The sequence below is a fragment of the Triturus cristatus genome, chromosome 1_2, assembly GCF_964204655.1.
Source record: "Triturus cristatus chromosome 1_2, aTriCri1.1, whole genome shotgun sequence".
Lineage (NCBI taxonomy): Eukaryota > Metazoa > Chordata > Amphibia > Caudata > Salamandridae > Triturus > Triturus cristatus.
This window is the reverse complement of record NC_140580.1, coordinates 879,529,479-879,545,342: the sequence shown is the minus strand read 5'-3', so window position 1 is coordinate 879,545,342 and position 15,864 is coordinate 879,529,479. Positions and strand designations below refer to the sequence as shown.

At 41.3% G+C, this 15,864-nt stretch overlaps 1 protein-coding gene across 2 annotated transcripts in view; it reads left to right on the top strand.

Moving 5' to 3' along the window:
- The window catches only part of PRKCZ (protein kinase C zeta), an 820,696-nt gene that overhangs the window by 720,857 nt on the left and 83,975 nt on the right, over positions 1 to 15,864 (top strand). For both annotated transcript variants that reach the window (XM_085609332.1, XM_085609338.1), the window contains 3 exons: positions 1,611 to 1,746; positions 5,517 to 5,604; positions 12,113 to 12,232. In XM_085609332.1, the coding sequence (XP_085465458.1) occupies positions 1,611 to 1,746; positions 5,517 to 5,604; positions 12,113 to 12,232 (344 nt within the window). The remainder of the gene's footprint in view (positions 1 to 1,610; positions 1,747 to 5,516; positions 5,605 to 12,112; positions 12,233 to 15,864) is intronic.

The following is a 15,864-nucleotide window of genomic DNA, read 5'->3' as shown; positions in this document are numbered from 1 at the left end:
ATAAAAAACAACATAGCGGATGGCAAAGCATGAAAAGATGACCGCTGTGAAATGCAAAACATGTGACAGAAATGAAAACAGCACATTATTTAAAGCTGATATGCAGTTGCAAAACAGATCTGTCAGTCCAGAACTTGAGTGATAGGAAAAAAAAATGTCACCCATAAATGAGCAATGCTTCAATCTACCCGTATATTGTGCCTTCTGTTAGTCACAAGTAATGGTCATTATTTGTGTGTCTTAGTAGAACTGTACACTATTCGATGGATAGTGTGTAATTTGTACTTCACATTTATTCTGAGACACAGTATCTAACCTCTCTTAGCTGTTCTGTTTTTAAGATAGTGCCATGTTCTGGGTAGGGATGAGTGAAGGCATATAGGACATTCTGTAGAAAAAAATGTTGGTATTATTTTCAGGGCTCTTTCCACATTTACTGGCAAGTCATACATTGTGACATGGAATGATATGGGATTGGATACGCTGTGTACTGCTGGCTTGCCACACCAAGAATGACAAATATTACAGCCCAGGAAAGGTGTGTACTGTTCCAGCTATTCATCGTGGCTGTCCAGCATCCAACCACAGTGGTATAAACACAGAAACCAATTTTGAGCAGGCGAAAGATGACCAATCAGAATTCCTGAAACAACTTAGTTGTTTCAACCAATGTAATTGGACGCCTTCAACCAATGAGAATTGATAAGTGCTTGGACCATGAAAATAAAAAACATGGAGCAGACTGCTCCTTCCTTCACCCATTGGGGCCCATAAATGTGTGAGCAGTAGGAACACAGTCCAATTTCCAAAGCAGTGGGTTTTTAAATTGACCCCGATGGTGAATAAAAAGTGTAGGTTACAGCATTGACATCTTTGAACAAATATTGACACATTCTGAGCCCTTAGTTTCATGATGTAGAGTTGTGGAATGCATTGTGTCATAAGCACTATTGGAATGTGATGACATATTATGGATTCTGAATACGTTGGGAGGATGGGGGGAGAGCAGAGGACTTGGGCTGTTGGAGGATGTATGTCGTTCCTCCTACCTTCCTTCTGTGCTAGGGTTGGATTTAACAAGAAATCATATTTACTCATACTTGAGTGGAACGTTCATTACTCTGAGTATATCGTGGAGTAGATACATTATGTGTAGTTTCTTGATGCAGTGCTTAATGCCATGCTTTTACCAGTTTGTTAGCGCCATGAATGGCTGATACGAAAATGAGGCACAAGGAGGTAAAGTAATTTGCCCATGGTCATGTCTAAAGCTTAGAAGTAATGACTTTAAAGCGACCATGCAAAGAGCTCTTCCTCTGTTGCATGTCTGTTGAAAAAAGGCAAAAGGGCAAAGAAATATTGAGTTTTAGAACATCAGATTTTTTCAGTACCACCACATCAGTGTGTGATAAGTGTCTAAACACAATGACTGGTTACCTCGATCACCATGGGCCACTTATATTTTGGGAAATCTAAAGAGGAAGAGTTTAACTATCTAGTGTGGTTTACATTAATGATAGTTTATTTACGTTTGGTTATTTTCTGAATTGTGTTGAGGCCTGTTTTTTCCAAGACTTTCTCTAATATATTACTGGTCTCTTTGTTCAAAGATTCTATGCTGCTGAAATTTGTATTGCTCTAAACTTCCTGCATGAGCGAGGAATAATTTACAGAGACTTGAAACTAGACAACGTTCTGCTAGATTCTGAAGGGCATGTCAAATTAACTGATTATGGCATGTGCAAGGTAAGACACTTTCTTTCATATTGATGCTACAGTGGCTAACAATCTGTTCTACCATAAACACTGTTGAACTATTTAAGTGCACAATCAGTTCAGTACTTTATTCCAGATATTATGTTAACACTGAAATAAATATCTTTCACACATTTCTGGCACACTCATCATATTTGGCAGTTCTGTACACAAGGCAGGTATTTGATGCTCCAGAAAATAAGAGAAAAAATAGTGATTATTCTACCTCTAACAGTTTATAGAGGTTGGTGTATTTTTCGGTTTAAAAGTTGTACTCTAAGTACCTTCTGTTTTTCCATATCTCTGCTAGTATCCACGTCTTAAGTGGCTCCTTTATCACCAAGTTACAGCGCCAAGTCACATGTTTATTCTCCCAAAAGGATAAGAGGGAAACAGCTTTGAATAAAAGGACGATGATGAAAATATGACAAAGAAGCAATATGATGAGATGGTGGTGGAGGCAGACTTGACAAACCAAAACTTGCAACAAGTGAAATCTGAAAGGGAACAGTCTGCCCCTGATGCTTCTCATTTATCCATTTGCTGAATAAGTTCAGGAAAGTTTTAAGCTTTTCTCTTTAGATTGTTGTGTCTGTGCTCATGCAGATGGCCAAAAATGGCTTTGACCACTTACTCTTTATTAATCTCTGGCTATTTTAGGTCTGGCTTGAAAGTGCTGCTGTGTGCTGGCATATTGTTACCAGTTAACTGAAATATATATACAGTACTCCTCGGAGCAGTACATCTTCCTTCTCGTGCTTTTGACTCTTTGGTGTATCATTTTGTTCCCTATTGAGTGCTTGTATTGCAGAGACGACATACATTTAAGATATACACTGAATCATTACAAATTAAAATCTTTATTTCTTAAATGTGTTCTATACAGAAAGCAGCCGTTTATAGATCTAACCTACAGTGTTAACTGTCTTTTGTCAAAAGCCCTCTTATGAACCAAATCAAAAAGTACAGTAACTTACAGCGGGCTTAAAGCCAGCCCATTGCTTACCATTGATTGGATTTCTTGCTTGCTTCTTATTCAGTGGGTTTGTTTATCCTTCCCCTTGATCAGAGCTTCTTTACCATCCTTGTGATTGGAGACTTGTTATCCCTCCACTTCTCAAATTCAGGGCACTCCTTTTCCCACTTTTCTGTCAGCACTCCTTGGTGGGCTGCTTTCAGCTAACACTGGGTGGATGGACAAAATTATTGCACTTCAAGGCTAGGTTATATAGAATGTTTCATTATTGAGTTTAGAATGTAGTAAATCATGGTGTGGGGCTGAAACTGTCCTGTCGGTTTGGAGGGTTCTGCATCAAGAGTAAACCAAATGTAACTTGCTTACAGTTCTCATTGCATTGGGGACCTCCGTACACTTCAGGACAATACATATGCTTTATTGGTCTTCCCATCCTTGGCTGCCTTCCACCCCCTCAAATACCACCCCATTCTCCATGCTCTGTGTTCCTTCCCCCGACCCCCAGGTCGTCCATTGCTTCTTCACCACCTTTTTTGTTTTTATTTTTATTTTTTATTTTTTATTCCTTCCCTGCCTCAAGCTCCTTTGATACTTCTCCACCCCGCTCCTCCCCATGTTTACTTGTCCCCACTTGCTCCTCCGTCCATTTTTTAAGGGGTGCCCCCCCCCCCCCTTCTCCGCCATATTTGACTGGGAGAGAAATAATAAACAAAATGGCCGTGTGCATGCATGGTTGATGGAGGCATTCATGCATCATCACACTAGGCTGCATTAGCTGTGTGATGCTTACGTGCAAATGCACAAGTATACGTCATCACTGGTTATTTATTTATTTGCTCATGCTGGCAAGCATCAACGTAAAAAAAATGGGGGAAGACAATAGTTTGAAAAGCAATCGGTTAACTAAAGCAGGATTTTTGGGTGTTTTAATAAAAAATGTTAGGAATCCTAATGCATTTCAGACCTATTTGTGTTCCCAGTGCTTGTTAATGTAATTGCTGGTACCAGAAGCCAATTGGATCCGTAGTTAACCTCCTATATATGACAAATGAGTGAAATTAGATATAAAATGGGTGGGTTAAAATGCTGCAATAAAAATCCAAATGTTTGTTGACCCTGCTTAGGAATTATTTGGGTGCGAAGGTTTAAAACTGCACATTTGAGAAAAAGATAATGTAAAAAATTGTTTTTCAGAAAAATAGCAGTTTCAAAGTGAAAAAGATCCATCGGAGCCAGCAGAAGGCTTAAAACATATCAAGTAAATAATATTTAATAAAGGAGAAGTATGCTGAAATGACAATTAGGGTTTTATGTTGGGTTTATTTATTTTAATTCGGGGATTATTTTGAATTATTACAACATCCTGCAGTTGAAGGAAAGCAATGGAGTCTGTTGGGTGGACAAAATGCCATCTTGAACACAAATTTCCAAAACGAGTAGTATACAGCAAACGTTTTTGTCAAATTTGGTGCAGATCGGTTGTAGGAGTTGCAAAGGATAAATTCCAAAGGTATGCTCTGCCATTGTTTCAACAAACTCTAAACGCACGTTTATGAAATCGGGCAGGCACATAGTGTGCAGCCTCATTCGGTTTCATGGTCCAGAGCTAAAACCACTGGAATTGGCCAGTTATGATTAACTGTGCAAACCATAACTCACCCCCAATGCTCTGGTCCCACACAGGATGTCATAGGTGACATTACTGGTGACATCCTATATCACCCCATTATTCAGCTCAGCAATTACATCAATTGTTTGAATGTTTTGCTATTTATGTATGTTATTTTGTCATATGCTGTTATTTTCTGCTGTGTTATATATATCATCTGACATTTAGTCCACTACAGTGCCTAGGCTCCATGTCTGCATAATCCACTGCATAGGTAATTTACCCAGGTGCAGGATGGGGTTGGCACACATTCTGCATCCATCCCTCGCGTGTACATAACCCATTGTGCACACCTTTGGGCTGTGTGCAGTGGGGTTGACCGCAGGGCATGGGTTTTCTGTAAGGCTCTGTACCAGCCCTTGTATGGATATAACGCACTACCTTGTAGTAGTTGCAAGAGAAATGTTCCTGTTGTCGTGAGCCAGTCAGGCTCAGGTTTGTGAACCAGACCTTCCATTGGATGAGGGGAGTACGGATGTACAGCAAACTACAAAAAGGCCCTATTCTGAGTAAGGTTCTAGTTTCATGCCAAGTTTGGTGTAATTCCATTCAACAGTTGTTGCTGTACCGAAGATCTGTAATTTCTGTGGGAGCTTGAGTGGAAGGCACCAATATTTTAACACCATTTATTTATTTCCAGCTGGACAGATCTACCAATCGCACCCATAAAACTCGGAACCTTATGATGCTTAGGAGTTAATTTTGCGTAGGTGAACATGAGGCCTATGCATTATGTGCAGGAAATGGTGGTTAATCAACATAAGGCATGCATTGGTTCACTTGTTTACCGGTCAGTCTCAGTTTATATACAGCTATTTCACTGTTCATGTCTGCAGTCCATGCAGACTTGGTGAGTGGAGGAAGATGCGGAGATGAAGGAGAAGGAAGAGCATTAGGATGCGTGTTGTTTGTTTTGGATTGCTACTAAGTATTCCTCAGTTGTGTCCATCTGGGTTGTTGTCAGTTAAGCATATAATTAGTTTGTGGTGCATCTCTGCGGTCTGCTGAAGAATGCACTCTCTCAAAGGCAATCTAGTTGAGAACCCTTTTTAGTTTTACATTTTTAGTTTATTTGCCACATTTCACTGATGCTAAAAAACAATTCTGTCTTTTTAGGAGGGGCTGGGACCCGGTGACACTACAAGCACTTTCTGTGGAACGCCAAATTACATTGCACCTGAGATTTTAAGAGGAGAGGAATACGGTACGGGTTTTTCTCCCATCCAAGGATACATTGGTTTTCTGTCATTAACTGTAAATGTACATTTATAACACACATCATGATGTCTCTTGCATTCTTCAGCCAATTTGGTAAATCGGTTGGGTAAATGTGTAGTTCCATATTGCAACAATGGTAACCTCCTACATACAGAGGACGAGAAGGTCACGTCCCAGGCATTGCTTCTTTAATGTGGAGGACGTGAAGTTCTGGTCCACCATATTGGCGGTTAAAATCCTTTGGGTGCGAGGCTTCTCCCTTGCTGTCTGTGTACGGATGCTTGTATATCTATGGTCCAGGTTGTAACTGCGCAGTGTGCGTAGCAAGTTTTCACTGATGCTACCATTTTCGACCTGCTGTGTGTGAGAGAAGCTTGCACTGCTGTTGCACTGTGCCTGTTCAACGTGTAAGGAAAGCTTGCTTGAATTCTCCTTCCACATTACCTGTTCTGATCATTTGAATGCATTGCGCTGGGAGTGCTGCCTTGTCTATGCCTGTTGGGTGCCCTTAGTGAACATTTAGAAACTCTTTTCAACATCCACATACCACAACAATTGGCTTTACCAAGGCTTCATTTGAAATGTGCACCATCGTGTACGAGGTATACTGATAGCAATACTACACATTAAGTACAGGAGTGTCCTTAGGACGTAATTTTTAGACGTTTTTAGTGCCCCTTGGACATTATATTTTAGATGGGATTACAGTTTGTGCAGCTCTTTGTGCAATATTGATCTCCTGGAAGCACATTTTGCATCTGACTTATCTCATGGCCGTGTTCCCTCATGTGAATGGGTTTCGGCCCATGCAAATGAGTTAATGCTTTTACAGATGTGGGTGCAGGGGCAACTAGGCTGTCAGGTTGGGCTCTGACTGCACCAAATAGGATGCGCAGTACAATCTTTGTAGTAAACCCCCTAAGGACGTCTCTAGGGATGGCTTCCAAGTAACCCCACTGAAGAGTAGTCACACACTGCATCTGCCTGCAAGGTGAGAGGCTGGAGGTCGTGGGGTTCCGTTTTTATCGGTAGAAGTGTGGGAAGACAGAATAGTAGAACACGTGTTATTATTAATTAAACTTCTCTCCATTTGTGGTTTCCAAATGTAAGCCAGTGTGCAAGAAGGAACAGATTTTATAAAGTGCCCACCAAATAATAAAATAGTCCGGATAATTCTAAAGTCTGAGTTGTACAAATAACCACTATTCCTAATCTGAATATACTGTGCACATTTCAAGGGTGCATGTGTTTGATCACACCGTAGTAAATCCAGAAACCAGAGCACTCTCCTAAAGCTGGCAGGCCTCATATCCAAGGAGTTGAGAAGTGCCTCCTGTGCATACTAAATATATGCTTTCTCACCTTACCTGTTTAAATCTCTTCACAAGTGGGTGGGTACAGTGAGATTTGATGTTTGTTAGCTGGCTTTCAGGTATTTGAAAGGTTTTCGTATTTCATAGCAAGCTTCGAAGAGTGAGAGGGGACTAGATTTCACCCATTTCTCCGAATAACCTTTAATTGCAATCTTTGCCGGATAAGGTACATAGTTAACTGCAAGTGTTGAATCTAATGTATTGGAAATATGGTAGTCGCAGGGAAACGCAAAGGGGAGGGGAAGGGCCCAAATCCTGCAGACTATGTAATCTACCGAGAGATGAATCCTTCTTTCCTGCAGATAAGGGCTGAATGTGCGATTATTCAGCTATTCCTGCAGGGCTGCAAATCATTGTATGAACATTTCCTGCCTGCAGGAAAAATTGGCCTAATAGCCATAGAACATATCCTTATCTCTTCCCCCTCGAACAGCTACAAAGAAAAAATACAGGTTCATAGCACAGCAGCACCCTCAAATGTTGAATTAATAAAGTGTCAAAAGATTTACTGCGGCCTTTCTGTAGCTGGAACGCGTTGGAACAATAGACCCGTAAGCACATTTCTATTCGGATTTCCTGAAGAATTAAGAAAGGGTGGTTTCATCACCAGCTGGCACCAAAATCGGAATACGTAAACATACCTCTGACTCACTGTGTTAGAAGAAGTTATACGTGACTCAGGACTAAATTCTGAATATTTTTTTATTTATTTTTCTTATTCTTCAAAATTCAGTGCAAAAGGCAACATGTAGTTATCTTGTCAAATCAGTACCTATAAGCAAAAGATAAAGAACACTTCTCTTTACATAAAAACAAGTAAACAATGCAAGGACATTACACCACGAACATTCCCATCCTGGGTATCCCCACGCCACAGGGAAGACTCACGAGGGCCAGGATACAGGACTGGGCAGACAGTGGGATAGAGGACGTTAGTGCGTTCTAAGGCGATGGCACCATGCTAGATCATGACCCCTTTTTACAAGCCATGGGTGCACCACCACACCTATATTTATTACACGCTACAGTGGCGCATTATATTAGGACCACATGGGCCCCACAGAGGACTGAACCCCCACAGCATAACCTGGTACACCTCTTATACTACATGGGACCCGGGGGCATCTGGTACGGTGGTTATACACCGGAGTCCGGGCACATGCAGCAATCGCACCCACTTGCCTTAGAGCACACTGGTCCGAGGACTCTAGCGTTGAAATTACGGACAAGGCATGGAAATGTATGCTTGAACACCCCAAAAAAGTATCGCGTAATGCGAAACTGAAATTTATCCAGACAATAGTCCTTCATAGATCATACCTCACCCCTAAGGGGATACATCGCATGTTCCCGGACTCCTCCCATTGTTGCCCCCGTTGTAAAGGAGACGAGGCGGATTTTCTCCATATGCTATGGTCTTGCCCCTGCCTGCAGGACTACTGTGTAGTGACATAACTCCCGGTCCCGGATGAAGCTCTAAATTGCCTCATAGGCCTCTGTAGCCGCTCAAGGGTACAAAAGGTACGGTTAAAGTTTTTAGATCTGGCAGTCATCCTAGCGGTGAGAGCCCTCACCATGAGGTGGAAGTCCCCCAGATGTCCGGCGGTATCCACTTGGCAAGCCGACATGCTTCAATGGGGGAGTGCAGCTCTTCGTAGAGAAGAAGAAAGGGGGCTGAGGAAGCAGCCCATCTCGATGGACTGGGAGGCTATGCTAATTGAACTAGAATCGCTTGATTTGTCTCCTCCACAGGTTACCCCAACCCCATAGTATACAAGGTCGCCATGCGATTCCTCATCTTTAGGTCCTGAGACCCGGACAACTACATCCTAACCCTGAGAAACTACATTCCTTGGAATGATACACCTATAGGAGCTTCTTTTGATTACAGTGAAAGCTGAAGTAGGATTGACCAGGAGTTGGGGTGGGAGGGCTAGGGAGGAGGGGAGAACGTGATTGAACTAGTTCCCTTTTGTTAATTGTAAATGTACATTGCTTTGTATTGACAACGCTTACATTGTAAATCTACTGTTTTACTACCAGCAATGTCACTGGAGAACATGGTCCTTAATTTCTATGTCACGCGGAGTAACATATGCAGAATCTGTATATGACACATATACTGTAACTATTGTACAGTAAAAAGGCTGTCTCTGCAGAATATTTCTCACATTATATGATGTAACAAAGTCATCAATAAAGTGTATTAAAAAAACAAACAATGCAAGGACATTACAGTTCTTTACTCTTGGTTTAGCCACAGCAGCTCCTGAATTCGCTGGGACTATCTGGGGCTTTCGTAGGTTGCTGTTCAAGAGTGTGCCTCTGTTCCAATCAAAAGTAGCGAAGGGTAATCACTCCTCAGTTCTTGGCTAGAGAATTCAGATTGTGATTATTTTCAAACAATCATAACCCTTATGCTAATTCAAAATTGATTCCTGCACTGCTGTTTGATTTCAGAAATGTACAAAGGTGTATTATTTGCAGTGTAGTTATTATTTGCATTGCTCCTGTATAGATATGTGCTTGTGATAAATAATATGTTCACTGATTACAAGTGTATTTCAGGAATAGGGACTTGGCACGTCAAGGAAGGGAATGTATATGAAGGAGATCCGATTGAGTGAAGAAACTTTAATTCTCAGGTTCTCTCACAAGAGGGACATACAGACCTGCCCAGTTATTGATATCAAAGTGCCTCCGATATCTGCAAGTGAGTCCACTCCAAAGGCAGAAGCGAAAGCAGTCCTGGCAAAAGATTTCAAACCAAGCATTCTCCCTTCTGCCTCTCTTATCTCACTTTCTTTTCCTCTTTCTTTTCCTCCATGTCTTCTGAATCACTTACCGTTCCTGCTGCAATAGCATCAGGGAGCAGAAAAAGTAGAGAAGATTCCAAGAGCGGCCCTCAACCTTCAAAAACCAGCCTCCCAAGGCTCCAGCTCACCGGGAAAATGCCCGATGGAATAAATAAGGAGTCCGGGCCTAGGCACAGGGGGCTCTTGCCGGTAGATTGCAGGCACTTGGGATGGGAGCATTTCAACTTAGTGCCAACTCTTAAATTGGGGTCACATTGTAAGCGACCGAAGTGATTACACAAACCCACATTGATTGGTTAAGTTCCTGGTCTCAGTCCAGGTTCCTGTAATCGGAAGATAGGACTGAAAACAGTGGCCACAGGTATAACTACTGAAGATACTGTTCCTCTAAATGCATCATCACATCATAAAAACATTTTTAACCGCAGTTATTAGTTGTCTCAGAATAGAAACTGTTGCTCTGTTACAAATCGGGTCTGAACACATAATTTTCCTGAAGGCTTTTCCTCCAGATCATAATTCTAGAACAATGCTTGATCTCATTAGAGGCATCTTTTACTGTCTGCCAACGCTATAGCTAGACTATAAGTTTCTGGCGATCTTCATTTTGCTCCGTTTAAGAGTGCACCATTTCATGTTCAGGGCTGCTTCCTGTGGAACTCGGTCTTTAAGGCAGAGACTGAAGAATGACCATCAAAAATTGTTCTAAAATTCTTCGGTATTTGCATCTGCACATTGGTAATTAGATAATCCAGACTTATCTGCAGACTCAGTCTCTGCGTCCTGCCTGGTCAGATGCTCAAGCCAGTCTTCCTTCTTCACCTAAACTTCCTAGGAACCTTGCTCTTCTGTAAAGCTTTGTCACATTTCGCACATATTCGATTGATGGTACGTACCCATAACACCACCCTCACTGGTCAGCAGGCGGGTTTCCTACTTCCAAGATTCTACAACACAAATGTACTATTATGCTCCATTTGCATGTCTGTATCCCTCAAAGTGCCCTGAGGCCCAAATGAGATAAACATTTACTAACTGAAAAAACCTCTGAAAGCATTCCAAGTAACTATAACCTATATTATTTTTGTGTATTTCTGTCATCCATATTTGCCCTGTAAAGCGCTCTGATACCCGCAAGGGTCTTGTTCGCCTTATACAAAACCTTCCAAATAAATAAATGCAAGGCCGAGCAATCTTGTAAAGTTTTGTGTTAAATAGCTCAACTTTTGTGGATTTTGACATTGTAAATTGTTCAATAATCCTAAAGGGAGAAATCCAGATTCTAACCGAAAATACACTGAAGGGGAGGTGGGATTTGTGGTAATATAGAGACATAAAAACTCCCAGAGTTTCTATCTGATCTATCCCTGTTTAAAGTTATTCCGGTTATCCTGTGATTGAGGCAGATGTAATAACACTAATGCCTAGAGACACCCAAGGTGTAGACTGCTTTACAAATGCTACCAGGTGGTAACTTAACACAGTTCAAGAGGCAAGTATGTATGTATGTATGAGCTAAAGTACAAACCTACCTACTGAGAAATGGAATGCTCGTCTAGTTGTGTGGTGCACACTAGAGATTAGGATATTGTGGGACATAGAGAAGGCAGGGGGATGTTGAATGGGGTAAGGAGCAGTTTTAAAGAGGTGCGTAGAGGGTTAGTGGAAGAGGAATAGACAGGATTGCAGTGGCTACGGAGGGTAAGGAATAGTGGGTTCACTTCATGGGGGTCATTGTTCGACAAGGTGATGTTGGAAGAGTTTAGTCTTCAGATCATTTCTAAAGCGGAGAAGTAATAAGAGTCCCCCAGATCTGATTAGGACCGAGTTCCATACAAGGAATTTTCAGACTAGGCGGTAATAAGTGACTAAAATATGTTTAGGACTGTAATGAAGACGAATTAATTGAGAGTAATGTAATTAACGGTAAGCAATTATAGCCTTATGAAAGATGTCAGAAGACAGGGAAAGAGTAATATACTGGGTCATCAGGTGTTCCTCTGGAGACCAAGAAGAGCAAACAGGAATATGGCAACAGAATAGATGTGGTGTTCTTTATCCATAAGTATGTGTGGCTTGAGAGTCAGGAATAGTATCACCCCTTGGTGTCCTAATAGATCATCCCTTGTACTAGATAGGCACATCATGCTTTTAAGGTAACCACTGCCTTTTTCCCCATAAATTTCATTACTGCACAACACTTTAAGGATTGAATGTTATGTCTGGTTAGGAAAACTAATTTGAATGATCTTCATTGATGTTTAAAATATTAACTGACATTTAATTATATTTTTGCTGTTTATAGGTTTCAGCGTGGACTGGTGGGCCCTCGGTGTGCTTATGTTTGAAATGATGGCAGGAAGGTCGCCTTTTGACATCATAACTGACAATCCAGACATGAATACGGAAGATTACCTGTTCCAGGGTGGGTACATGAGATTATCTGAAAAGCTCATTCTGGAATTGAAACTGATTTTATTGACATTTCAATTTTTGCTCTGAATCGGAGAGATTAAATTTCCATAATTGAAAAAAATAATTCTCCCGTATCATTACAAGTATTTCTCCTACAATAGTTATAATACTACAACATTAGATTATTATAATTTGTTTACGAATTGAGTAGGCAGCAGCCATGTTGGTGCCTCCTCCCCATCCGTGGATAAAAATGCACCACAACAAGTAAATTATGAATAAAGGAAAGGCTTCTTTCCAGGAGATCATAGAGTCCTACATATTATGAAACAAGACACGGTAATTGGGTATCCCGATTTTTAGAGGCCCTAGGGATCTACCTTATTTATTTATTTATCCTGACATTTTGTATTGTACCATCATGTCACTTTGCTAGCCCCTTCACAATACAAAGTTACTGTAGGTGCATTAGACCGAAAGGTACATTAGCAAGGGCATCACTTTTCTGTGTTCATCGGTGAGGTAATTAAAGTGGCATTGGTTCAGAGGATAAGGACTGGAAACCTACCCAGTGCCCCCAAAAGAGACGGCTTAGCTGTGCCTCCTACTCATCTCCCAGATTAATTGTTGGTCATCCTATGGAGTCCTGACCCCCCGCTTTACCACCTAAAAGATATGTAGGATCATTCCAGCGAGAATCTTTACCTGTACAGTGGCCTCAGTTACAGGCAAGCATATTGCAGTATGTTTTGTCTGCATTGACTGACTTGTGTGTTTACTCTTTCCCATGCTTGAGAGTTTTTGTATTCATGCCCCCTCCCCCCTACGGAACTTTATAAACATTCTTGCAGCCACTCTGTGTGATGCATGCTTACATTGTATCTGTAACTATCTACCAACTCAGCTGACACGCTCAGCTCCTCAATACAAGACATCGCCTGTGAATTAAAAGAAAATGATACAATTACGATTGTCAGCAGGTGAGTACACAGATTCTTTTGAAAGAGAATCCTTATGATCAGGTCAGGAATTCTCCACCATCGTGTTACTGAAGGTTTCCAGATGGGAAAAATGTAAGACTTTCTAGAGTAGTGTAACGTTGGCTGCAACTTTTGTTTGTTGCTTTGTGCTTTTCAATTTATATGGGACAAATCTGGCATCTCCCTCCAAGTTATTGCAGAGTCAAAGATCACCTTTTAATAGAATTCATACAATAATTATTACAAAGTGTATTGCAAAAATGAATACAAGAAATAACACACTGATTATTAGTTCTTGTAAAATTAGAAGACCAGAAATTGTCTTTTATTCTGTTCTTTAAATGAAAGATAATAATGATGGTCCATGGATCACATCTGAGAATTTTCAAGCCTGGGCTTGTTGCCCAAGATGTACCTGGGTTGTTCATTTCATTAAAGGTAACTGTACCCTATGTTAAAAAGGATAAATTATCCAAACCAAGAAAATCACTTCCAATATTGTACCACAGACATTGAATTTCCATTTGAGAACCACAGAGCATTTTGGTGATTAATTTAAGACCTCAGCGTGTTCTCTTTTGTTTTGCCCTAACAAATAGTTGTCCTTACTTGAAAGAGCCTGACCGAAGAAAACAGACTTCTGAAACACATCAACATCAAATGGAAGTCTTGTGCAATGAAAATAAATGATTCTAGATTGTTATAGTAAGCAATTTGTGACACAGTCCCTTGTATCCCTAACCTCCACATGAGGTCACGCTTTCTAACGCTAAAATGAGTCTGTTGGGCTTTTTCAATTGTGCATGAAGTATTATTCTCTTTTATTTTTCATATGAAACTTCATATTAAGTTCTGTGTTCTTAGATGACTTATATCAGAAGTAAAGAAGAGGCTATTTTCTCAGCCGCATGTTCACCTTCACACACATTCAGTAAGCATTCCTCTGTAGTTTCCAGCTCTAGAGTTGATACTGCATCAACCTAGCTGTTCTTCACAAATTGATTTTAGGACAGCTTTCATTTACCAATTTTGTCGCTATAGTCCAATACTTTATGCATGGGTGAAGGCCAGACATTCCAAAACTACCAATTAGAAGGGCCACTAGGCTGTAAATGGGAGGGAGCATGTTGGGTCAGGAATATCCCATGCAAGGTGTATGGCCGAGACCCCTGTCATGCGTGCCTGACTGCAAGTATTCGATATCCTGGTTTTCAGAATGTTGCTCTATCTAATCTAGTATATACACGAAGACCTAGGCATTCCCTTTGCTCTAGAACCACTGGTTCTAGAGCTGTTTTGGACCAAAAGTAGAACCTCAGTAGTGTCAGTAGGACTACTGTCCCTGTCAGGATTTCATGCGTGTAGCAGAGTGGTGATACCATCCCATGTTTTGTATTGATTATAATCTGCCAAGTCTTTTTTACCTGTGTCTTGTGCATGGGTGCCTTCTGGCCCATTTACCCAAAGTTCTGCTGCAGACGGTAAACCCAGAAACCTAATGTCAAATCCCATGCACCTGAAGGTGTGCACGCGTGCTAGTGGAGTTTGGTATGAATTGCATGAATATCTGAGTAAACCACAGTGACACGGTTTGGGTTCTGTTTTGGGAGCCACTGGCCTATTCATGTGCACAAGATGAAGGTGAGGTTGCTTTCCTAGACAGTGGAAGTGCATTACTGACATTCCTTAGACTGCAGGGAGGGAATCCAGATAGTGAAGTGGGCAAAGAGGAGACGTGCATCCCCTTAGAAATTCGATTAGGGTCTTTCAGCTACAGAGGGCTTCTGATTAGGGTTCCTGAGACTGCCATTTGGAGGATGGCTGGGGTGGGAAGTGGGGCCTGCTATTTGTTGTCAAGGTGTGAAGAGCCCTTTAGAAGGGGAGCAGCCTCTGTTCCATTTTTTAATCACTATCATGTGTGGCTGTCCGGTGCAGCCTACCCACACCTCTTTGTGACTCTGTTGTGGATGCTCCAATTGGAAGATGACCCTGCTGTGAAGAGCGTCACAAAAGTAAAAAAGCTGAGGCTGGAAGACAACCTGTGAAAGACACTGGAAAGGGGAACCGATCCAACTGGTGTTGCAAAGAGAGATAGAATCCACATCCTTGTGTGCCTTCTTTGTATAAAAATGGGGGCTATTGAGCCACTTGTTCGACTTCCAAGATTAGACTGACCAAAGCAGTCTGGCCCAGAAGACTAGTGTGCAACCAGGGTGATGTCTGCCTGATTGCCAGCTTTCCAGAGGGGAGTGGACATCACTTGGAGTAAGATCTGGAGGAAGAACTGGTTGATGATTCCATGGAACCCAAGGAGTCCTGCCTTAGCGAGAGGGAAGGAGTGAGCAGAGCTGACCATTGGAAGGGTTTGAATCAGGTTGCTGTTCAAGAGCTGGGGCCTCTCTTCCAATCAAAAGTTAATCCCTCCTCAGTTCTTGGCTAGAGAATTCAGATGATTATTTAAAAAAAACATAAGCCTTATGCTAATTCAAAATTGGTTCTTGCACTTCTGTTTAATTTCAGAGATTTACAAAGATGTATTATTTAGTTTGCAGTGTAGTTGTTTCCATTGCGCTTGTATGGGATGTGCTTGTGATAAATTGTGTTCACTGATTGTATTTCAGGAATAGGGATTTGAGATGTCAAGGAAGGAAATGTATATGAA